Source organism: Centropristis striata, chromosome 18, assembly GCF_030273125.1.
Source record: "Centropristis striata isolate RG_2023a ecotype Rhode Island chromosome 18, C.striata_1.0, whole genome shotgun sequence".
Taxonomy (NCBI): domain Eukaryota; kingdom Metazoa; phylum Chordata; class Actinopteri; order Perciformes; family Serranidae; genus Centropristis; species Centropristis striata.
In genome coordinates this window covers 35,090,668-35,115,175 of record NC_081534.1, presented here as the reverse complement: position 1 = coordinate 35,115,175, position 24,508 = coordinate 35,090,668, and the positions used below count along the sequence as shown (strand labels likewise).

Sequence of the window (24,508 nt, the reverse complement as noted above, 5' to 3'; positions counted from 1 at the left end):
CCGCCTACTTCATGTCCCACCATGCAGGAAACACCAAATTTCCTTTACGGTATGTTGTTGCCTCATGGCAACAGTTGCATTTTAACAAGTTTCCATTATTTAATTAGAAAATAAATTGCATGAAACTATCAAAAATTAATGTTTACTCACCTATTAGTAGGAATATATATTTTTTCAGATGGAAAAGTGCCAGGAAATTATGTTTTGAGAGCTTTTTTGTGGCACAAAAATTGCAAAGCTGTTTACTTTGGAAAAGTCTACAAAATAGGGTTTCAATATGGCCTCCTGGAGGTCATGTGACAAATTAAAGCATTGCTATTGGTTCCCTAAACTGTTCCCTCTTTTTTCAAGTATTGCATCACTCAAAAAGATGCATTGTAGAAAATTTTCAGGCCAAAAATGGGTATGTTGCCTGAGGGCAATACCGTACCATAGTGGGATATGATAATTTCACTGAATTGAAATATTTAAAATATTTCATCCAAAGCATTATGAAGTCTATTGTTATTACCAGGTGAATGATGTATTAGAAGCATTGCATATTTGCATAAAATATAGATTTGTTGGCGCCACAGATGGATTTCGTTCATTTGTGAATATTGGACTGATTCCAATAGAAAATGCAGCATATTTTCTAATTTTCTGATTCATTAAGTGGCAGCTGAATATCTTTGGCAGCAACAGAACCCAAACCCAGAATCAGAGTGAGTCTTCACTACTACCCTTGACTACAACAGTATCTGCAACTGGACCCAAGCAGGAACCCACTTTCCCTACTTTTCTTCACCAAAGGATCCTAATCCTCCTCCCTTATGGACTTGGAGAAGTAACTGGGCATTAATTTAGGAACAAGCACAATATGTGAACTGTTCAATGATTTGGTTTAATGTGTGTCACTGAGTGTTTTAGCATGTTTTTCCACACCACTAAGTTCTATGTTAGTTTTGCTTTACACAGACACAGGACTGCATGCTAACTAATCATTATTTTTCTAACCCGGCACCAGTAGATCAAACACAATATAAGGTGAATGTCTGCTTTCCAACACAGTAGTCTGTTTAGATTAGATATTGTGTGTTTTATTTGACTTTATTTGTCAATACATGCTTTTTGGAATACTCGTGCTGTCACTTTAATGTTGTACATAAATGAATGGTGCCAACATCTTCTATGAAAAGAACTCCAAATTCCGTCAACCTCGACTAAATATTGATATAGTTATTTTTTATGATTATAAAGTTAATTATTAGTAAGAGTTTCAGATTGACAGTTAATACATTTTATGAGACTGATTTAGTTACGTTGGCGAGGAAGTGTTTTGAGGAAGTCATTTCCGGAGTCAATCATGCGTCTCAGCGCGTTCAGGATCAGAGCGTCAGTTTCATCATCAACATTGAGTTCTGAACTGTAGTTCTTCACAGGGAAGATGCAGTTCATTGGATAACCCACTTTTGCACTGAACGTCTCCATCTACAGTTAAAACAATTTACAAAACAGCTCAGAACAAATGAGAGCTTTGTGCTCAAATACTGGTAATGTTTTAAATGTGTTAAATCATATTCGTGCAAACTGAATAAATAACTATGAATAATACTGTACCTTCTTCTTCAGATCGTAGCTCATGTACACATTCTTTATGTCTCCTTTAATGTTAGGACAGGCCTCATCAATTTTGGTGAGAATGGCCACTTGAGGAATTCCTGACAAGAGAACACAAAATTTCAATATCAACTTAAATTCATTTAACTGTAACATCACTTTATGAATGTGCTACCCAAGCAGTTTGTTTCATTCAGCCCTAAGTGGAAAAATAATAACATGATTTCTGCTCTCACCCAGATCAGCGGCCTCATCTCTGATATCCAATATTGTCTCCACAACTTTTTCATCAATCAGAGAGACTTTGTTGGCATCAGCGACATAAACCAGAATGTGCACCTTGTCGTTTGTAGTCGGATTTGCGTTGTAGTATCGATCCTCCTTGGATAACTTATCTTCAGGATTGAACTGAAAAACAAAGTCAAATCAGGTTGGCTAATAATGAATCATGGAAAACATACAGAGTACTGTCAGAGGTTTTTAAAATGCAGAATCTTTACCGTGTAACTGTCTCTCATATTTCCCTTCATCGCCCGTTTGACATCTTTCACATGGACTCTTCTGCTTCTGCTGCTGCCACTTTTCAGGCCCATGATGTCATTGATGACAAAAGAACAAAAGGTGTCTGGGTTTCCTTTTTCGAAATTGTAGGTTTTGTACTGTGAACCACACATGGAGAACAGGATATATAGTTATTTTGCCTGTCAGGTTAAACTTCCTGCTGTGTCAGCAGTATCAGGGTTGAGCCGAGTACTCGGATGAAACAAGTATCTGGTTTGGGTAATTACTAAAGTGTTGGATGGCACAAAACTTCCAACAACTAAATGAAAGTCTGAAGTTCTTTAGACGCCCTGACTCCATCAAGTTGATCAACAACAGTCTTGAAAACCTTTTAAACTTTGTTAAACTCCACGCAAAAAACCTTGGTGTCATTTTTGACTCCACCTTGACAAGCAGTGGTAAAAACCAGCTAGCCCTAAATAAATTCACAATGATTTTCTACTGTGTTTGAACACAATCACACTGTTTTTACCCGTTTGGTGAAGCCGTAACGACCAACGTTCTCCACCCCGGCCTGGGTGCAGATTCTGCCTTGTAAGACACTGTCCACAGAGTTGATGAAACTGGACTTTCCAGCTGCCTCCGTTCCATACAGGAGAATCCTGAGCTGCAGGCCCTCACCCTGAGGTTTATAGTCCTGCACATACTGCAGATCATTCTGTTTGTCTCTGCTCAGAGGGGAAAACACGCATCACACAAACACAAACAACAACACAGACAGCAAATGTAAACAAGTAAATCAGTCATGTTAAATAAGTAATTGCACAAAAACGAGAAAATTTAGAGTTATGTGAGCTTGCATTAGTAATTTGAACAATAAAGTTCACTGTTATGTTGCAGAAACACTCACCCCCAGTTTATTGTCCTCCATGGTTCACTGAGAACTGACATGAGAATACGTGTTTATGTAAAGCATAAACCGTAACTTTTTATGAATCAAAACTTTTTCAAAATTAATCTTACGTGGAGAAGGTGGAGGGGTTGGAGTGGGTGGAGGGGTTGGAGTGAGTGGAGAGGGTGGAGAGGATGGAGGGGGCGCATAACTGAAAAAACCTCCCATGGCTGCAGAATAAAACATAAAACAGCTCACATATGAATAGATGGTTAAACTGACACACATTATTAAACTGAAGTACATATAAATACAAACATTTACAATAAAAATAAAGAATAAAAAGTTAGTTAGAGTCAAACATGACACATAATTGCCATTAATAACAAAAAAAATAGAAATACTATGGTTAAGTAATTAAAAATAAATACATATAACATAATTAAATAGCAGAATAGTAAATAGTAAAAGTATAGCAGAATAAAACATAAAACAATATGAATAGATTGTAAAACTGACTGAACACCTTGTAAGTTTTTTTTTGACCAGAGCCGGTTCAGAGCCGGTGCTAGTGCTCGTTGGCAGTTGATTCAACTTGTAAACCAGCTCTGAACTGTTTGCTTTTCCACAGAAAGCCACTTCATTACGTCACTTTTAATGTCTGTATATGTCTCCGCCCTCTCAGCCAGTATAATAACAGCAGATTACGTCTCTACAGCACATCAGCTGCTCATCTTCATCACTATGGACACCGAATATATTCTTATTAACACTGATCATAATTTCCTGACGTTAGCATGCTAGCAATCGCCTGTTAATGGGAACCGGCTCTGGCCAAAAAAACCCTATATGTTTTATGTTAGTTTTGCTTCACGCAGACACAGAAACTTGCATGCTAACTAATCATTATCTTTCTAACCGGCACCAGTAGATCAAACACAATATAAAGTGAATGTCTGCTTTCCAACACAGTAGTCTGTTTGGATTAGAAAATTGTGTGTTTTATTTTACTTTATTTATGAATAAACGCTTTTTGGAATACACATGCTATCACTTTAATATTGTATATAAATGAACGATGCAAACCTCTTTTATAGCGTTAGCCCGCTAGCGTTAGCCCATTAGCCTGTATCAATCACATTGAGATAAACAAATCAAGTGAATGATACACATATTAGTTGGTCTCTCTCAACGGCACCGAGTTGGTCTTGCTAGCCCGCTAATGTTAGCACGCTATCGGTTGCCGGCTATTGTTAGCGCACTATTGATTGACCGTTAACGTTAGCACGATATCGATCGGCTAAAGTTAGTACGTTAGCCCATATCAATCACATTGCAGTTAAACAAAGCAAATAAATGAATGATACACATTTTAGTAGGTCTCTCTCAACAGCACCGAGTTGGTCTTGTTGGTCTGATAGCCCCGCCCCCAGCCGGGTCACGGTTCAAGACCAGCAAAGAGTTGGTGCTGCTGTGGAACCTGTTTTCTTTGGCCGTGGAAAAACAAAGAACTGTTCGTAATTGGGAAGCGGCGGGGAACCGCCACCGGTGGAAAACCCCTTTTGGTGGTAAAGTCATAGAGTAAATGAATAATTGAAGGTTATATAGCATTACAGGGTCAGATTTATTATCAAGTTGACTAGTAAAAAGAGTTGTGTTTTACTTTTGTGTTTGCATTTATTTTTAGGAATTGGGCTTGTAACCGGAGTCAAAACCCACGACTGACGGGTCAAGCCATTGAGCAAGGCACCTAACCCCCCACACAGCCCCCTGGCAGTAATGTGCTGCCCACTGCTCCTCAGCATGGTGTGTTCACTGGTGTGTATAAAGATGGGTTAATCTGTTTTAATCTGAATCTGAATCTCACTTGTTGTTCACTTCAGGAATGCAGAATGCCGTCTGTGTGTGTGTGCTCCCATACAGGGCGCGGTCATCAAAGGTAAAACTTTAATGTCCCAGAGGGCAATTCAGTTTACAGACAATAGCATCATGTTTTTTTTATTTATTTTAGTATTTATTTAGTTATTGAAGTTTGTGCTTTCTCTAAAAACATAATGATATAAAATAATAATATTCATAATAAAAATAAAAAACAGTGTGGGGGTTCTAATGGTTCTCTGCAGGTTAAAGTTCCTTCATTAAGTTTCAGATCTTTAAAGCATTATTTTTCTACATTAATTTCAGTGAAAAATCTTTATTATTAGAAGTGCATGGCTGCATCTGTTCAGCCTGTATCTTATTATTATTATTATTATTATTATTATTAATAATAATAATAATAATAATAATAATAATAATAATAAAAATAATGCATGTTAATGTTCTAGTTAATACTGCTATTTAGGGCGGCTGTGGCTCAGTTGGTAGACTTGGTTGCCCCCCAGGGTTGGTGGTTCGATCCCTGACCGTCGCAGCCTACATGTCGAAGTGTCCTTGAGCAAGATACTGAACCCCAAATTGCTCCTGATGCTGTGTTCATCGGTGTGTGAATGAATTCCCAATGGTGGCACCATTTAGGGTAGCCTCTGCCACCAGTATGAATGCGTATGTGAAAGGGTGAATGAGCGCAGTCTGTACTGTAAAGAGCTTTGAGTGGTCGCAAAGCGCTATATAAGTGCAGGTCCATTTACTACTTATTGTTTTTTGCCATCGACTTTGCCACTTTAGCTCTTTAAAGTTCCCCGTTGTGGGACTAATAAAGAAAATCTTAATCTTAATCTAAATCTTCTCCACTCCCCTCGCCGGGTTTCAGTGGGCGGTACTAAGAGGACACACCCTCCCACTTGTTGTTTGCTTCAGGAATGCAGAATGTGTGTTTGCTCCCGTACAGGGCGCGGTCATAAAATGTAAAACTTTAATGTCCCAGAGGGCAATTCAGTTTACAGACAATAGCAACATAGTTATTTAATTTTGTTTTTGAAGTTTGTGCTTTCTCTGAAAACATGATGTGAAAATGTGAAAACATGAAAATATTAATAATAATAATTTTAATAAAGCGTTGGGGTTCTAATGGTTCTCTGCAGATTAAAGTTCCTTCATTAAGTTTCAGATCTTTAAAGCATTTTTTTCTACATTAATTTCAGTGAAAACACTTTATTATTATTAGTGCATGGCTGCATATGTTCAGCCTGTATATTATTATTATTATTATTATTATTATTATTAATAATAATAATAATTCTCATTATTATTATTCTCATAATTATTATTAGTGCGTGGCTGCATCTGTACAGCCTGTACATAACAATGATAATAATAGCTGTTTGTTGTTGTTGTTATTATTATTCTCATAATTATTATTATAATTATTTTATTCATAATTATAATCAGTGCATGGCTGTATCTGTTCAGACACAAATAGCTGTTAAGGTTGACTGACAGTGGACAGGACGTCTCGTGAGTCATAAAACTATTCGTCCTTCCTCGTCAGGTTTCGGTGGGCGGGACTAAGAGGACGGCCTTGAGCAAGGCCCCTAACCCCCCACACAGCCCCCCGGGCAGTAATGTGCTGCCCACTACTCCTCAGCATGTTGTGGTCACTGGTGTGTCAAAGGATGGGTTAAATGCAAAGGGTGAATTTCCCCATTGAGAGACTTATAAGGGAATCTTAATCTTAATCTGAATCTGAATCTGACTTGTTGTTCGCTTCAGGAATGCAGAATGCTGTGTGTGCATGTGCGCTCCGGCACGGGGAGCGGTCGGTCATATAAAAATATACAATAATAAATACAATATTTCTGGATTTGTTTTTAAAAGAATCGATACCATACGAGAAGCTTGTGAGAACACGTAACATTATGATATATTATATATATATATATACAGTATATATATAATGTTAATCAGCCCAACAGTGAAAATAAGAAGGAAAATCAGAAGAACTACTGAAACTACAGTTTACCAAAACAAAACAGGCTTATTCTGTCAAAAAAACACAACATTTTTTAAAATCAACAGTTAACACTATTTTAGTCATAAAAGCTCCTACCTGCTGAAGCGATCCGGGACGAAGTCAAAGACGCAATGTGAGTTCAGGGAGTATTCGGAGGAATTTATAGTCACCAAGCTGGAACACAAACTAACTTTCACTTTCAACTGCTGCTGAAGACGTTCATTTCAAAAGCAACAGACAAAAATAAACAAGGCCAGAATATTACAGGTAACACATTGTGCCCTCTTACTGAACCTTTCCTGAAAACCGGTTGGAACTAGATCAGGGTTCAGCTATTTCAGTTAAAAACATACACACAAGTATCGACACTATAGGCCTCAAAAAAGGGACTGAAGCCTGATTTCCACCGGGCCCGTTACTGCAGCGCCACGTCAGCGTTGCGTATGACGTTGCAAATAGGTAACACTCTAATCAATGAGAGCGTTTCCACCGGGCGAGCTGCGTAACGTTACTGCAGCGTCACGTCAGCGTCTCTCCGCGAGCATTAGGTAGGACTTCTATTTCTCCGCGAGACGCTGCCAACTCGCGTGAATCTCAACAGAGCAGATCACCAGACAGGAAGTCCGACTCAGAATCTGCGTAAAACACTTCCGCCCCTTTCAAAATAAAACACAATACGCAGTTCATGCAGCCTAAAACTACTTCACATCAACATTATGTTATGACCGAGGCACCAGATCAGCAATCAATCAATCAATCAATCAAAGGGTCTCAGAGGATCGGCGACACAAAGGACAAGAGACTGATTGTTGAAGTGGAACATCATACAATCATTTATGACATCACATATTGTTTTTATAAGGATAGATGGTCAGATCAACAGATCTTTCACCTCAGAGAAGCAAAGTAAGTTGGTTTTTGTTGTTGTTGTTTACTTTATACACACAGTTTATCCATAGACTGTATAAATAGAGTTTAGAGTTTATCACGGGATCTTGCGGTCTCCCGTATGGTCAGGATTATCGAGTGATCTTGCGTGTATACGGCCGGCTCGCTAAGCTGACATGCTGCTGCTGTAACTCGCCCGGTGGAAATCCCCAGTAAGAAAGGGAACGTCTGGTGTAGGCAGACATAAGGTGTCTTATTTTGAAATAAAATAGCACAAGGTGTTCAGTTACGGTTGACTGCTGCGTCACCATCCAAAATTGACCAATTGGGACCTCTTGTCGGGGTCCCACACCCAGAAGAAAACTGTGAATTGAGGAACTTGTTCTTGTTCTTCTTTTGGAGCAAAACCTGTGAGAGGTGGGCTGTACATTAAATGTTTTTGCTTATAGCACTGGTTCTACAGAGGTTGATAGTTTTGTAGAACAATCCACAAAATCTCTATCATTGGTATGTAACTATAGTTACAAACAGCTCATCTGTAGGCTACACTCTAGAAAACATGTAAAATAAGATGGTAAATCATCCACAGCACAGACTGATGTAACATGTGCTATATGCTACATCTGTATTTTTACTGGACTGTGTCTTATTGTGAAGGACTGAATAAATAACGATGGTTGATAACAGTGATATTTATTATCACCCAGAAACAATCAGCAGCTCATTGTTTTACAGCGAGGAGATAAAAGTGATCCATGTAAACGATAGTGCTAGGCTAATCCACAGCGTTAGCGTCCTTTAGCCGACTCTGGTAAACCCGAGACTAACGTACACGGTTGAAATTATATACAGTCTGAAAGACAAGAAGTTAGACTTTAGTTTTATAACACTTCATTAAATGGAAACACAACATGATCATTTATATTAGTAGTTAATGAGAAATGTTGATAGAATGCTAGCCAAAGCCAGCCCATGTGGGATTCAATGACGCTAGCTATTAGCACTGTACAGCCCTATGTTATGTTAAGCTCCTAGCAACATTGCTAGCTAGCTTAGTGTGCTAATTTTACAGACGTGTCATTAACATCAGTTTGTTGGACTAGTTCTGCACTAGTAGTGGTAAGAATACTAGTTGACAGGAACCATAACTGTTAAATCAGGTTTGGGTTATCTCCTCTAACAGCTAGCATCGTTAGTTAGCTCATGTTAGCTAGCAGCTGACCTTGGAGATATTAAGTTGTGATAGGGCTCTCCCACACTGTTCAATCCACAGCCAGCAAGGCTCATCTTGCTTTTTGGGTTTGTAAACGGTATAAAACCGACTCCTCTCTGAACTGTGAGGTACCTGCTGTCAGACCGGTTCACCTTGTTGCTCAGAGCTCAAAGCTTGACGGACCTTCTACGCTTAGTAATGGTTGCTACGAGGGATAGACGAGGAGCAGTCAGGGGAGGAGTCTTGCAACAGTCATTCTCCTCAGGGATGTTTGCAGAAAATAAGCTCTGTGGCACACACACGTTTTTCTGATGCTTGGTGAGTAATATTTAATTCAACATTCATGTTTTTGTTGTTCAACGAAAAGGAATATTTCCAAAATTTCCCAGCTCAACTTCCAATGGAAAGTTTCTGGAAGTTTACCGGACATTTTTCAACCCCTTTGCAACCCGAGCTGTGATCACGACTGAAGGTAAAGCTTGACATGTTAAAATTAAAATAAATATCCAGTGACCCAATATTTGTGGCTGTTTTATACCAAAGTTGATTGAATATGTTCTGGTGTTTAGGATCTGGTTTAGTCCAACATTTGCTGGTGTTTTTGGTCTTGGTTTGGTCCAATATTTACTGCTTTTTGCAGTTTGCAGTTTTTGCTGTTCAAGAGATTGTCCTGCTCTGAGAAGTTACGTTATCGCTGGTAAAGATCCTCATGTTGTAGTTATAGACACAAAGAAAATCCTGAACACAGAAAATGGAGAAAAACTGTTTAATGGTCAAAATTTTTACATTTTACACAATATTTTACATATTTTAAAATATGTTTTATACAAATCTCTGCTTGGACTTGAACCAGCTGTTCAGTGTGATGTCGTTGCTGCTGTAGAGGTCAATGAGGTCTGTTGTTCTTTTTAAACTGGCTTCGGGTTGAATAACTGGTGTTGAAACAGCTCAGGTCACCTGCAAAAAAACATGTTTGTGCAGCAACACAAATGATTCTGTTGATGCATTTCTGTCCTTGTGCCATGCTTTTATTTTGTGTTCCAGCTGCTCGTGCCTGGATGTGTCCTGTTGTTTCTGGTTTTTCACTGAATGCGTCAGCGCTGACGCATCGACTCGGTTTTATCTTCAGAACCTTTTTTTTTTTTTTTTTTTTTTTTGCAGGTTTGTAGCTTTTTCCTGAGAGGCAGAGTGGGCGTTCAGATCAAGGTTTGATTGACAGCTCAGCTCAGGTTAGAGGAGGAGGAGGGGGGAGGAGGAGGAGGAGAGGAGGAGGAGGAGGAGAGAGGAGGAGGAGGTGGAGAGAGAGGAGGAGGAGGGGGAGGAGAGAGGAGGAGGTGGGGGTGGGGGAGGAGGAGGAGAGAGGAGGAGGTGGGGGAGGAGGAGGAGGAGGAGGTGGAGCAGCAGAACGGGAGGTGGAGGAGAGGAGAGAGGAGGAGGAGAGGAGCAGCAGAAGGAGGAGGAGGAGGTGGAGAGAGAGGAGGAGGAAGAGGTGGAGCAGCAGAACGGGAGGTGGAGGAGAGGAGAGAGGAGGAGGAGAGGAGCAGCAGAAGGAGGAGGAGGAGGAGGAGAGAGAGGAGGAGGAGGAGGAGAGAGGAGGAGGAGAGAGAGGAGGAGGAGAGAGGAGGAGGTGGAGGAGAGAGGAGGTGGGGGAGGTGGAGGAGGAGGTGGAGAGAGGAGGAGGTGGGGGAGGAGGAGGTGGAGAAGGTGGAGGAGGAGGTGGAGAGAGGAGGAGAAGGGGAGGAAGAGAGGAGGAGGAGCTGGAGAGAGGAGGAGGAGGGGAAGAGGAGGAAGAGGAGGAGGAGCAGGAGGAGGTGGGGGAGGTGGAGAGAGGAGGAGAAGGGGGAGGAAGAGAGGAGGAGGAGCTGGAGAGAGGAGGAGGAGGGGAAGAGGAGGAAGAGGAGGAGGAGGAGCAGGAGGAGGTGGGGGAGGAGGTGGAGAGAGGAGGAGAAGGGGGAGGAAGAGAGGAGGAGGAGCTGGAGAGAGGAGGAGGAGGGGAAGAGGAGGAAGAGGAGGAAGAGGAGGAGGAGCAGGAGGAGGTGGGGGAGGAGGTGGAGAGAGGAGGAGAAGGGGGAGGAAGAGAGGAGGAGGAGCTGGAGAGAGGAGGAGGAGGGGAAGAGGAGGAAGAGGAGGAAGAGGAGGAGGAGCAGGAGGAGAAGGGGGAGGATGAGGGTGGCGGTGCATTCAGCCGTGGCGAGGTGATAATGGAGTATAATGGGCAGCAGAGAGCATCATTACCTCCTCGAGCTGCTGAGAAAACACGGAGCGGAGTCTTTCTACACACACACACACACACACACACACACACACACACACACACACACACACACAGCTTGATCCAGCAGATTAAAGCTGTGAGCACCTGAAGCTCTGAACAAACAACGTGTGTTTGGTTTTTCTGCTAATTTGTATTTTGCTTCTAGACTTCCCAGAGTCTGTTCCACTCACATATAAACATCAATAAACTGCTTCATAGATTCATTTCTTACAATCTTCTGCTGCTTGTTGTCTATAAAATGTGTTTGTTTTTTTAGAGAAGAATAACAATAAGAAGAATAAAGATTTATATATTATTCTGTAGTTTTTATTTAATGTTATTATCTTGGTCAGAGTTTTATTTTTTATTTTATTTTTTATTTCATATTTGTATTTTTTCCCCAATTCCTTTTAGTTTCCAGAGTTAAACGTGTTATTTAATATTTATTTATTTTATTTATTATTTTATTTATTTTTTACTGTAAAACTCAAACACCTTCTGGTGGTTTACAACATATTTTGGAATCTTGATAATAACAACAACAAAACCAGGGAGTGTTAAGATATAAAACTGGGTTGTTGTTTTTTTGGCAGAAAGAAATTAAAATATCATGTATTAGTGCTAACATCTTCTTGTTTATGTTTGAGGAAAATCCTTTCTTTTTTGGCAAATTCTGGAAGAAATTACAGTTTTTTAATTTATTTGAATGAATCCAGTTTGTAATAGCATTTATTATATATATTTATTATCGATATCGTCTTTTTTTCTCTACTTGTACGACTCTAAAGTCGTGTCTGGTACCGGATCCGACCACCAGGGGGAACACCCGAGTCAGCAGCTTCTCCCGAGTGGAACATAACGGGACTGAGAGCGCACGGCGACTCCGACTCCACCTGGTGGCGGCCGGCAAGTAAATGTTCGTTTTTTTTAGCCCGTTCTCATCACGTAACGGGGCGGTAACTGGCTCCTGATTGGTCAGAAAATGTTTGTACTTTCATCGAACCAGTTCCAGCTCGTCCACCGGACCTGCAGAACTTGGGAAACTCCAGTTTTTTTGTACTTTAATTTAATGAAGTTTCCATAAAATTAATATTCAAACACTCAGCGTCCCTTCAGAAGGTGTCGTGTTTGTAATAATTGCCATAAAATAAACCCATAAAATACAGATATTATCTCTATTTGACTGTTTTTTGTACTTGTGGGGATTAAATCCAGCCCACGGTTTCCGAGAGCTCTGTGAGGAGGCAGGCAGCTGGAAAATGATGGCTTTTAGATTTTTTTTCTGTAATGATCAGCAGGTTCAGCTGCCTTTTTTTCTTCTTCTTTCTTTCTCTGTTTTTTGACAGGAGGGGGGTCTCCAGTGTTTACAGCTCCTGCTCTCTATCATGTTTTTGTGATTTTTCCCCCTCAGACACTATTTTAGTTTCAGTATTTTCTGTTTCTAGTCCTGTTTTGGACTAAAATGTGACTGTTTTTCTAGTACTGTTTAAAACAATATTCCATGTTTGTGAAACCAGATTTTATCTGGTGTTTTAGCTTCTGTTTAGTCCAATATTTTCTGTGTTTTTAGTTATGGTTTGATCCAATATTTGTTACTATTTTAGACCCAAGTTGGTTGAATATGTGCTGGTGATATTTTCTCATATTACTGATTTTTGCAGGTTGGTTTGAAAGAATATTCTGTTTTTCGTCAGGGTTTAGCCCAATACTGTCTGGTGCTTTACCTTCTGCTAAGTCCAATATTTCCTGTGTTTTCAGTAATGGTTTGATCCAATATTTGTTACTGTTTTAGACCCAAGTTGGTTGAATATGTGCTGTGTTTTAGTCATGGTTTGGACCAGTATGGTCTGGTGTTTCTGTGTTTTTAGTCCAGTTTTGGGCAAAAAAATTGACTGTTTTTGAATCTCCAGTGTTTAGAGCTCCTGCTCTCTATCATGTGGTGATTGTTCCCCCTCAGACATGTTGTTTAGTCCAATATTCTCTGTGTTTTTAGTCCTGTTTTGGACTAAAATGTGACTGTTTTTCTAGTACTGTTTGAAACAATATTCCATGTTTGTGAATCCAGATTTTGTCTGGTGTTTTAACTCCTGCCTAGTCTGATATTATCTGTGTTTTTAGTCCAGTTTTGGACAAAAAATGGACTGTTTTTGAATCCAGGTTTGGCCCAATATTGTCTGGTGTTTTAGCTTCTGCTGTGTCCAATATTATCTGTGTTTTCAGTGATGGTTTAGTCCAATATGTGTTGGTGTTTTAGACCCAAGTTGCTGTTACTGTCTGGTGCTTTTCCTTCTCTCTGTCTCTGTTTTCTGACAGGTCTTTGGTCCGGGGAGGGGAGGGGGGGTCTCCAGTGTTTACAGCTCCTGCTGTCTATCATGTGGTGATTGTTCCCCCTCAGACACGCCCCCTCCCCCCCCTGCCCCCACCTTGCAGCCGAGGCTGGAGCGCCACATTCCCGGCCGGCGGGCTGCAGGCTCAGACGTACTCCTGCCGGCTGTAGCTGTCCTTGATGTCTTTGGGAGGCTTGGAGGGAGACGAGTAGACCTTCTGCAGCTCCACCGCTTTATTTTCCCCGTCCGTCGTCTCCGGTGGCGGCGGCTCCCGTCTCCACCGCTCCGCCCGGTGCGGCGCCGGCCCGTCGGGGTCGGGGGAGGACGGGTACCGGCTCCGTCCCGTTCTCGTCCCGGGACACGACAGGCAGAAAATGACGCCTCCGGCCAGGAGGAAGCCGGCGGAGATGAAGGTGACGCAGAGCGCTCCCCCCGGCTGGTACTTGCTGCTGTCCGGCAGGTCGGTGGTCAGGAACGCCGTGATGACCTCGTTGGTGAACCAGGCGGCGGGGAGCAGGCAGAGGGCGCTGGCCAGCACGAAGCAGCCGCCCGCCGCCACGGCCGTGTGCCCCTTGGCGCGCCGGCTGCCCCCCCAGCGGGTGCATTTGAGCCCAAGGGCGGCGAGGCAGAGCCCGAGCGCCGCCACCATGCAGGACAGCACCATGGCGGCCCGCGTGGCCTGCAGCGACGCCGGCAGCGCCAGCACCGACGGCTTCACGGTGCAGCTGAAGACGCCGGAGCTGTACCACACGCAGTCCATCCACAGACCCTGCATCTGGGAGATGGGCGTCATGATGCTGGACCACACGTTGGCGCTCACCTTCCAGTTGGGCAGCAGCGTGGCAACCGTTGCCCCGACGACGCCCAGCAGCGCCAGGCAGAACGCCAGCACCTGGACGGCGGCGGGCAGCATCCCCGGCAGGTCCCGGAAGATCACGGCACACTGTAAAAAATATTAGCGTGGTTTAACTTAAAAACTTAAGTTGAATTGCTTTTAGTTAAAGTTTTATTTCAACTCATAACGTAAAGTGAGACAAGTAGTTTAATTAATGATCATTTATTATTTAAACTTGATACTCTGAGTTTAACCCTTTATCAGGATTACTAGATTAAAGTGGCATATCTGCAAGAAAAAAAGTTGCAGATTTACGAGATTTAAAGTGGTGAATCTGCGAGAAAAAAGTTGCTTTTTTTCCCACTTCTTTCTCGTAAATCTGTGACTTTTTTCCACGCAGATCTGCCACTTTAATCTAGTAAATTTGCAACTTTTTTTTTATTTAGGATATCCGCTGAAGTTACCAAATACGGTTCTTCGCCTGGTAAAGGGTTAAACAACGAAATATATTACATTATACATTCAAGAAAACTTACGTTCTCTTGTCAAAGGAACTTACAATTCCAAACCGTGTCAACTCACATTTTCAAGTCAAGATAACAAACTATATTCATACCACTTACACTTTAAATCTTACCTCAGATAATAAAAGCAGGTTGACCAGTTTCCTTAAAGATCACACTTCAACTTAGAACTCATCAGACAGACACATTTAAAAACAGCATATTAAACAAAATATAATTCCTTTGTGAGCATATTTAACATAGAAAAAAGACAATAATTAGCCTGAGGGAGAACATCAGCTCCAGAAGAACAGTGAAGTGGAACAGTTCTCTACGTCTGCTGCTGATTTTTCTTTTGTTTGCAGAAACAAAAAGGTGCATTAGACGCTGGTTGGGCAGATCGCTGCAGGTCGCAGCGTGGGAGCGTGACGGACAACAGCTGAGGCTGCTGATGGGATTTTTTTTTATTTCCCTGTCAGACGGATCGCTGATTAGAGACTCTGCAGCTGATGTGGTGATCATTGGCTCCATGATGTCCGTTTAAAGCTGCAGCGTCCCCGGAGAGGACACTCAGCTCATTGATCAGGTTGGATCACACAGTAACGTCTGAATCATGGCGCTCTGCACGTTTACATTTGTTTCTGACTCTCAGACGTCTCGTCACGTCTCATCGTCGCCTGGAAACAGCTATTTTCCAGCTAATTCACTTAAGTTTGTTTGTTTGTTTGTTTGTTTGTTTGTCAGCAGGATTAAAGAAAAAACTAGCGACACGACTTTCAGGACACTTGTTGGACGGACACAACATGACCAAAAAAAGACACAAAATGACCGAAAAAAGACACAAAATGACCAAAAAAAGTCATAAAATGACCAAAAAAAAGACATAAAATGACCAAAAAAAAGACACAAAATGACCAAAAAAAGACACAAAATTGCTAAAAAAAAAAGACAAAATTACTTAAAAAACTAAAGTACTAAAAAAAACCCACAAAATTACAAAAAACAACAACTAAATTACTTTAAAAAAAGACACAAAATGACAAAAAAAAAGACACAGAATTGCTAAAAAAAAGACACAAAATTACTTAAAAAACGGAATTACTTGAAAAAGACACAAAATTACCAAAAAAAGACACAAAATTACTTTAAAAAAGACACAAAATTACTAAAAAAAACAACTAAATTACTGAAAAAAGACACAAAAAGACCAAAAAAAGACAAAATTACTTTAAAAAAGACACAAAATTACTAAAAAAAACAACTAAATTACTTAAAAAAAGACACAAAAAGACACAAAATCTGCATGTAAATTTTTTTAATAAAAAAAAAAAAAAATGACTACAGTTTTAGGATGTAAAATGTCCAAGTTGTTCTGTAAAGATGTTGACTAATGTTTTCAGTAAAAACAACGGGACGTTTCTGCAGAGTGGTTAAAGTTCTGAGTCTTACCTCGCTCAGTAGAACAGCCTGCTGTCTCCGTGGCAACCGGACTCACAGATTCATCCCATTCTGGAAGAGATTCAGCCGTCCATCGTCTTCTTCTTCTTCTTCTTCTTCTTCTTCTTTTCTGTTTGTTGCTCTGAATGAAGGAAACGTAGGTGTGAAGGATCCTGACAGTAGAGTCCCGGCTAATGCTCCGGTTTCCTCCTGCTCACCTGAAGGTCGCCGCACTGCAGCGCTGGGATGCGGCGTACGGTGGCGTGCCGGTGGCGTGCTGGTGGCGTGGTGGTGGCGTGCTGGTGGCGTGCTGGTCACGCCCCTGGCGGTCACTAAAAAGCACCTGGAAACGATTGTTTTGTGTTAAATTGTTGCGGTTCGGCGCTCTGAAGGAGTTTTTTGCGACTCGGAGCGTGGCGAGCAGCTGATTACGGTGATTATCAGGCGAGTGGCGAGCGGCGTCCTGGACACAATCAGACGCCCCGCCAGGTTCCCGGTGATAAAGCGCTGCGAGCTGCTCTCTGCGGCGCCGTCATGTGACCGTGTGAAGAGTCGCCCACTGCGGCGCCCTGATAAGGACCGCAGCCGTCCGCGGGTTATTATAATAACCCTTATCTCACACACACACACACACACACACACACAGGGAGCACCTTGGAGTGTGTGAGCCTCATTCATTCTAATGAATGTTTGTGTGTCTGAAACTCAAAACAAACAGGAAGACAAAGAGACGAGTTTGTAGCAGCTGATCGACGCGTCAACGAGGATTTAAAGCTTCTCACACCACGACGCTCCCAGGTGGGTTTATTGGTTATTATTTCATTTATTATTATTAGATTCATCTTTACTAGAACATTAGCATTTTCCTGTCTTTTTTTGGTTGATTTTTTTTACTTTTTTTTCTCTTTGTTGATGAAAATGATTTTTTTTTCTTGTAGACCCTAAAAGAGATACAATGTAGTTATTATTAATATATTAATGTTTATTATAACATTATAACTCTTTCTTTCTTTCTTTCTTTCTTTCTTTCTTTCTTTCTTTCTTTCTTTCTTTCTATTTATTTATTTATTTCATAACATTTTATGTCAAAAAGCTAAAGAGAAGATTTAGTTTTTGGTTTTATTGAGTCGTTTTTATCAGTTTGGGTTCTTTTTTTCTGCTGTTTTTTGTTTGTTGATGAGAAGCAATATAGTTATTATTAATATATTCATGTTTATTATAACATAATTAGTTCTTTCTTTCTTTCTTTCTTTCTTTCTTTCTTTATTATTTATTTATTTATTCTAGAATAAATTTGGAGGCAAACAGCTGAAGAGAAGATTTATTAATTTGTTTTTAATTATTTTTTTTTTACATTTCTTTTGCTTTTTGTTGATGAAAATGTTTTTTTTTCTTGTGGATCCTTAAAGAGAAGAAATATAGTTATTATTAATATATTCATGTTTATCATAACATTATAACTCTTTCTTTCTTTCTTTCTTTCTTTCTATTTATTTATTTAATAACATTTTATGGCAAACAGCTAAAGAGAAGATTTGTTTTTTGTTAGTTTTTGGTTTTATTGAGTCGTTTTTATCAGTTTGGGTTCTTTTTTTCTGCTGTTTTTTGTTTGTTGATGAGAAGCAATATAGTTATTATTAATATATTCATGTTTATTATAACATTATAATTAGTTTGTTCTTTTTTTCTTTCTTATTTATTTATTTATTCTATAATAAATTTGGAGGCAAACAGCTGAAGAGAAGATTTATTAATTTGTTTTAATTAGTTTTTTTTTTTTTTTACATTTCTTTTGTTTTTTGATGATGAAAATGTTTTTTTCTTCTTGCTGACGCTTAAAAAGATACAATATAGTTATTATTAATATATTCATCTTTATTATAACATCTTAAACTAAAACAACTAAACAACTAAAACCAACACTAAAAATAATAAAAAATAAACTAAAACTAACAAACTCACTCTAAAAACTCATTAAAACTAACTGGATTTGAAAACAAAAATTCACAGTCAAATTAAAAATTATGAAACTGATGAAAAATCAAAAACTATTATAACCTTGGTAGGGAATTCACTGTTCCAACGAGGGTCCTCACAAAGATAGAAGTACAAGAATGTGTGTGTGTGTGTGTGTGTGTGTGTGTGTGTGTGTTGTGGAGGTTTGAGACGCTGCAGAGGACGAACACGTTTATATTTCATGTTTCTGCTTCACATCTCTTTCTTCTATTTGTTCTCTTTAATTTATTTATTCTTTATGTTTGTTTCAGGACTTTTATATTAATATTTAATGTGTGTTTTCTTCTCGGTGAGTTTTAATGTGATTTAAATGGTTTTGTTGTTTTTTTTGTTTGAATGAAATTCAATAAAAACATTTTAAAAAATGTATTATTTTTTATTGTCTTTTTTTTATTCTCAGTGAGTTTGTGTGAATACATTTTATTAATCTTTAATTTTGTATGAATTGTTTAAATTTAAATAAATCAGATTAGATAAAAAAGATTAAAGTTTCTTATTGAGTTTAAGTGATTTAAATGTGTTTTTTAAAATTGTAATTAAAATTATTAATGATATTTAATGTTTTGTTTGACTTTTGATTATTTAAAAGTAAATAAATATACAAATAAATAAATAAATAAAATCCTGTCTGCATGTTGTTTCTTCATGTTTGTGACATAAATATAAATATAAATAAATAAATAAATAGAAGAAGAAGAAGTCATTCCTCCACTGAAGCTTTTAAATTCAATACGACTGAAATTAGCTTCACATTAAAGGGACCGTTTGACCTTTGACCCCCCACATTCATAGAGATAATAGCCTGCAGCCGAGCAACCATCTGGACACACACACACACACACACACACACACACACACACACACACACACACACCACACACACACACTCACACACACACACACACACACTCACACACACACACACACTCCCCGTCGAGCATCAATCAGCTCACAGACGGAATATAAATGAACTGTTTTATCTCAGCTGAACACACACACACACACACATAAACACTTCTTTGTGTGTGTGTGTGTGTGTGTGTGTGTGTGTGTGTGTGTGACTCTGCTGATTGATTTCTTATTGATTTGTTCATTTTACAGCCTGATAGTCAGATAAGAAGCAGAACAAATAAATTAATTAATAAATATACGTCTCCTCTCTAAAATCTCAACAACTATTGTATTTTAATTTAATTGTTTGTTTTATTTTTAACTGTTTTAACTGTAAAGCGCTCTACAAATAAAATGTATTATTATTATTATTATTATTATTATTATTATCTCACTGTCCATTTTTAAAACTCGTCTTAAAACCTGTTTTTATTTCTTGGCTTTCAACCACCATGAGACTCTGCTCTTTTAGTGTTTTGATGGTTTGTTTTAATTTATTGTTTTTTTAAAAATTGTTTTTAAAAAAGCAATGAAACTATTTATTTTAGTATTCATTTCCTGTTTTATTTATTTTATTGTTTCTTATTTGCTTGTTTATGTACAGCACTTTGTTGCAGCTGTTGTTGTTTTTAAAGTGCTTTACAAATAAAGTTGAGTTGAGTTATTATTATTAATATTATTATTATAAATCTATAAGTCCTGCAGCTCTCAACTCAAACAGTTTTTGTGCAGAATAACACAAAATAAAACACAAAATTACCAAAAAAAGAAAAAAATACCCCCCAAAAATCAGAAAACACACAGAAAATGACATTTAATTACAACAAAGTGACACAAAATTACCAAAAAATTAAATAAGATTCGAGAAAAAGACACAAACTGACAAAAATGACATAAACATGATCAAAAAAGACAAAATTACCCCCCAAAAAATCAGAAAATTACAAAAATCCCCACAAAAATGAACAAAAAATGACATAAAATTGAAGTATTGTTTATCCAAAAGACACAAATTTACCAAAAAAATATGTAAATTTACCAAAAAAAGACATAAAATCACCAAAAAAGATGCAAAATTATGATAAAAAAAGTTTTCTCCACATATTGAAGTATTGTCATGTTTCCAGCCTCTCCTGTCCTCTCCCCTCAGCTCTGTGTAAACAGATTCAGTTTTTAACAGGATCTGGTTTATTTTAAATGACACATGGTGAATAAAGAGATTCTGACACTAATATCAACATTTAACACAAGTAACGGACACTTTTTATAACTGATGATACGTTCAAGGACCGTCGGAAAGTTCAAACTCTGAGAATAATGCCTGTTTTTACAGTTTCTCTCTAAGATAATCTGAGTATTTTTTGGTGATCTTTCAAAATAAAACCGCACAAATTTTAAAACTTTGTCTTTATGTCACACAGCTGTTAAAAAAAGAAACTTTTCCTTTAAAAACGGAGAAAAAAAAGAAAAACTCACCAGCTGGAAGAGAAGTCGGTCGTCCTGCAGTCACACACACACACACACACACACAGAGTCAGGTGTGTGTGTGTGTTTAAAAGCAGATGTTCAGCACATTCCTGCTGTTCAAACAGACAAACACACATTCAGCAACACACACACACACGCACACACGCACACACGCACACACACACACACACACACACACAAAGATCTGGACAAAGAGACTTTCAACTTTAAATTAAATTCTCGTTTATTGAACTTTTACATCATCGAGTTGTTAAAAAGACGTTCGGAAACATTTAAGAAAATAAATTACCAAATATTTTCACAGGTAATAAAAATAACTGGTTACAGTATAAATAGAAAAAGAAAGAAAGGCTCGTTTGGATCCAGCAGCTCCATCATTTACTGCCTTCGTTAAGAAAAACTACAAACATTTACAGCAAAGAAAAAAACTTTTTTTTACATCATTGTTCTTCTTAAAAACTTCTGGAGAAAGTTTCTCAAAAATGGTTCCATATTTCCTCAAAGTGTTTGTTCCTGAAGAATCATCTGGAGTTCATTATTATTATTATTATTTTATATTATTATTATTTAATTATATTTATAGTGTTAGAGCCACGGTGAGGAAATAGAAAAACATTTGAAATTGGAAGAATAAAGTCAAAATATTTTAAAGAAAAATATTTAATGTTACGAGACAAAAGTTTGTAATAATTAAAATAAATTAAAAAAGATATTGAGTGAATGGAAATCTCAATATTATAGAAAAAAATATTTAATTTCACAAGAAAAATATTATGATGTGGGAATAAAACATTAATATTTTACAGCTTTTTAAAAAAATAATTACATTTCAAGATGCTTTCATCATTTTATGAGGAAAAGTCACGATTTTATTAAAAATAAATAAATCTGTAACCTTTGGAGAAAAGTTCAACAATAATCTTAACAATTTACACAATAACGTTATTTTTATGAAAAAAAGAATTTATAGGAATAAAATTATCTTTTCAGGAGAAAAGCTCAAATTAAATAACAATAAAAAAACTTAATTTAAGTCAAATCTAGATTTCTATTATGAAAAAACACCCAAACTTGTAATGAAACAGATAATAAAAGGGAACAAATTAATAATATTATATATAATAACAATACCATTTTTGGGGAGAAGCTTAATGAGAAGTTGATAAAGTTGTGATATCTCAAGACCCGTATATAATCTATGAGAAAAAGTCGTGATTTTACAAAACTAAAAAGTGATTTTTTATGAAAAGGTTGTCGTATTTAGACAAAAAGAGTTTAATAATAAGAATTAAAAGTAGAAAAGGTCATATTTATGAACATAAAACTAAAATGTTCTGGTCAAATTGGATTTTTTTTTTTTTATATATTTCTCCTGATGTTTTCTTTTCTTTCTCAAAATGTTTTGACTTTATTCTCTGAATCCATCTGTTCTTCAGCAGCTCCAACACTTTCTATTTCTCTTTGTGTTCGGAATTTTATCGTTAAATTAATCTGTTTGTGGTTTTTCTACGAGATCGTTGAAAGAAGAATCCGCTCAGAGTTCCTTCGTGACGATTCCCGATCAAACATCAAAACTTTCTGATCATTTCCGAACGTTTCTGAACGTTTCTGAACGTTTCTGATCATTTCTGAACGTTTTTGATAGTTTCTGAACGTTTCTGAACATTTTGAATGTTTCTGAACGTTTCTGATCGTTTCTGATCGTTTCCTCTTCTGGACAAATATGTAATTCGTCTCCAGAATTTCTCGTTTATTACCGAAGTCACAAAAGTCGTGAAATCCCGAATTCCCAAGAGGAGATTTCTTCCAGACGTCCGCAGAGAAAGTTCACGTCTGTCCAAGTTGTTCGTGACGTGTCGGTCTGAGGACGCTCCGGTCTTCACGTTAGCCCATTAGCATGTTAGCCCGTTAGCATGTTAGCCTGTTAGCATGTTAGCCCTGCAGCGTGTGGGCGTTCTGCCTGGCGAGCGCGTTGTCGTAGAAACAGTCCTCGTTGATGATGGAGGTCAGGCTCTGGACGCTGAAGTCTCTCTCCAGCAGGCTGCTGAGGTCCACAGCTTCTCCTGCACGCCGCAGACTGGAGCTGCGCCTCCTCTCCTCGCTCCTCGCCGCCGCCCCGTCGTCCTCTGTGACGTTCAGCCTCTGCAGCTGCGCCTCCAGCTCGCCGGTCAGCGAGCAGAGTCTGGTCCTCTTCCCCGTGGCGGCGGCGGCGGCGCGGCTCGGCAGCAGAGGCTCCGAGCACGTCTCTGAGGCGTCCAGCGGCGCCGGCGGGCGAGCGGCCGTCCTCTGGCGCTGCTGCCTCCTCCTGCAGGAGCTCCGGTCCGCCGACAGCCGCGGCCTCCTCAGGGAGGCGGCGGGCGGCCGGTCGCGGAGCAGCGAGCGCAGCGCTCGCAGCACGCTGGCCTTCGTCTCCAAACCGCTAAAACACAGACAGAGTTTATATTTATCAACCACGACAGCCATGGAAAACATGGTTAGACCTGCTTGTTTTCTTCAAGTTCTTGTTCATTTTAATGTCTGGTTCAACTAAAGGTTCATTTGTTTGGACAAATATAATGATAACAACAAAAATATCTGATAAGAGTTTAATTTAAGAGCTGATATCTAGACATTAAACATGGTTCTATTGATCACGATTTTGGTTATCATCAAGAAAACCATAGAAAATGGCTAGATATCAGCTCTTCGTGAAAATAATTCTTCTCACTGTGATCAAACTCAATAAATATGAATATTAATATGTTGTGTTTTTTACCTGCTGCAGAGCTGAAACACCGTCTCCGGTCGTCCCTCCACCTCCGACCGGCTGTGAACCAGCTCCCACACACACTGGTTCTCTGAGCCGACACACAAGGAGATCAACAAGTCCAAAGTTAGTGCAAAGTATCTAAATCTCAAGGTTTCAGAAAGTGTCAGAAATCTCCTGACTTTTGTGTTTTTTGCCTGTAGAGGGATCAGTTTTCATGCTACAGAGAAGCTGTTGGAATCGCATGAAACTTCATCAGTCTCCTCTTTACAGACATGCCCACTTTATGTTGATCACAGTAAATGTGTTATTGTGTCCTCTTGTATGTGAACCTTTTTTAAAAAAAAAGTTTTCGGGGCATTTTTGTAGCTTTATTGACAGTAGAGATATTTAGAGTGGAAGACATGCGGTAAAGGGCTCAGAGCCGGATTTGAACCCGGGCCGCCCCGCTTACGAGGACTGGGCTCGTATGTGTATCTTTGTGCATCCTGGGGTCTCTAAACAGTCTGTGAGCCAGTGGAGAAGGAGGTGCTGCTGCCTTGGCCAGCAGAGGAGAAAGAGAAAGATCAGAGAGGCTGTGGTCTCTTTCTACAGGAGACCCCATGTGGTGTCAGAGGTCTCCTGAACAATGAAGTGATCACACATCTGTAGGGGTCATAGATGCTAGGCATCATGGGAGGAGAGATCTCTGGCTGTGTTTCTTGCCAGAGAACCAAAATGTAGATAAAACCACATCAGTTCAAATCCACAACACAAAGGCCCAGCGGACAAGCTCGGGACCACCTCTCCTGTAGGAGACCTGCCTCACACGGGGCACCACATGTTGGGAATTTAGAATGAACCAAAGTTCACATGTGGCAAGAACCCAACAGTGTTTAAAAGAGAATCACAGCCTCATGAAACTTTACAACCACAAACCAGAGACCTGGAGCATTCAGACTAGAGACCTGGAGCATTCAGACTAGAGACCTGGAGCATCCAGACTAGAGACCTGGAGCATCCAGACTAGAGACCTGAAGCATTCAG

At 39.2% G+C, this 24,508-nt stretch overlaps 2 protein-coding genes and 1 pseudogene across 2 annotated transcripts; all 3 read right to left on the bottom strand.

Annotated features, from left to right (window-relative positions):
* Nucleotides 1-1,293: 1,293 nt before the first annotated feature.
* On the bottom strand, nt 1,294-12,096 carry LOC131990764 (interferon-induced protein 44-like). Its single transcript, XM_059355880.1, has 7 exons — nt 12,041-12,096; nt 3,124-3,222; nt 2,633-2,828; nt 2,100-2,258; nt 1,836-2,007; nt 1,600-1,700; nt 1,294-1,470 (listed from the first exon to the last, which is right to left on the bottom strand). Exons 1-7 carry the CDS (start codon nt 12,094-12,096, stop codon nt 1,294-1,296), a joined length of 960 nt encoding a protein of 319 aa, XP_059211863.1.
* Nucleotides 12,097-12,945: 849 nt separating this feature from the next.
* LOC131990661 (claudin-20-like) lies at nt 12,946-16,454 on the bottom strand. The gene is made up of 2 exons (XM_059355745.1): nt 16,354-16,454; nt 12,946-14,509 (listed from the first exon to the last, which is right to left on the bottom strand). The coding sequence occupies exon 2, from the start codon at nt 14,477-14,479 to the stop codon at nt 13,712-13,714; it is 768 nt and encodes a 255-aa protein (XP_059211728.1). The 5' UTR covers nt 14,480-14,509; nt 16,354-16,454; the 3' UTR covers nt 12,946-13,711.
* Nucleotides 16,455-20,944: 4,490 nt separating this feature from the next.
* LOC131990763 (rho guanine nucleotide exchange factor TIAM2-like) overlaps nt 20,945-24,508 on the bottom strand; it is a 32,443-nt pseudogene continuing 28,879 nt past the window's right edge.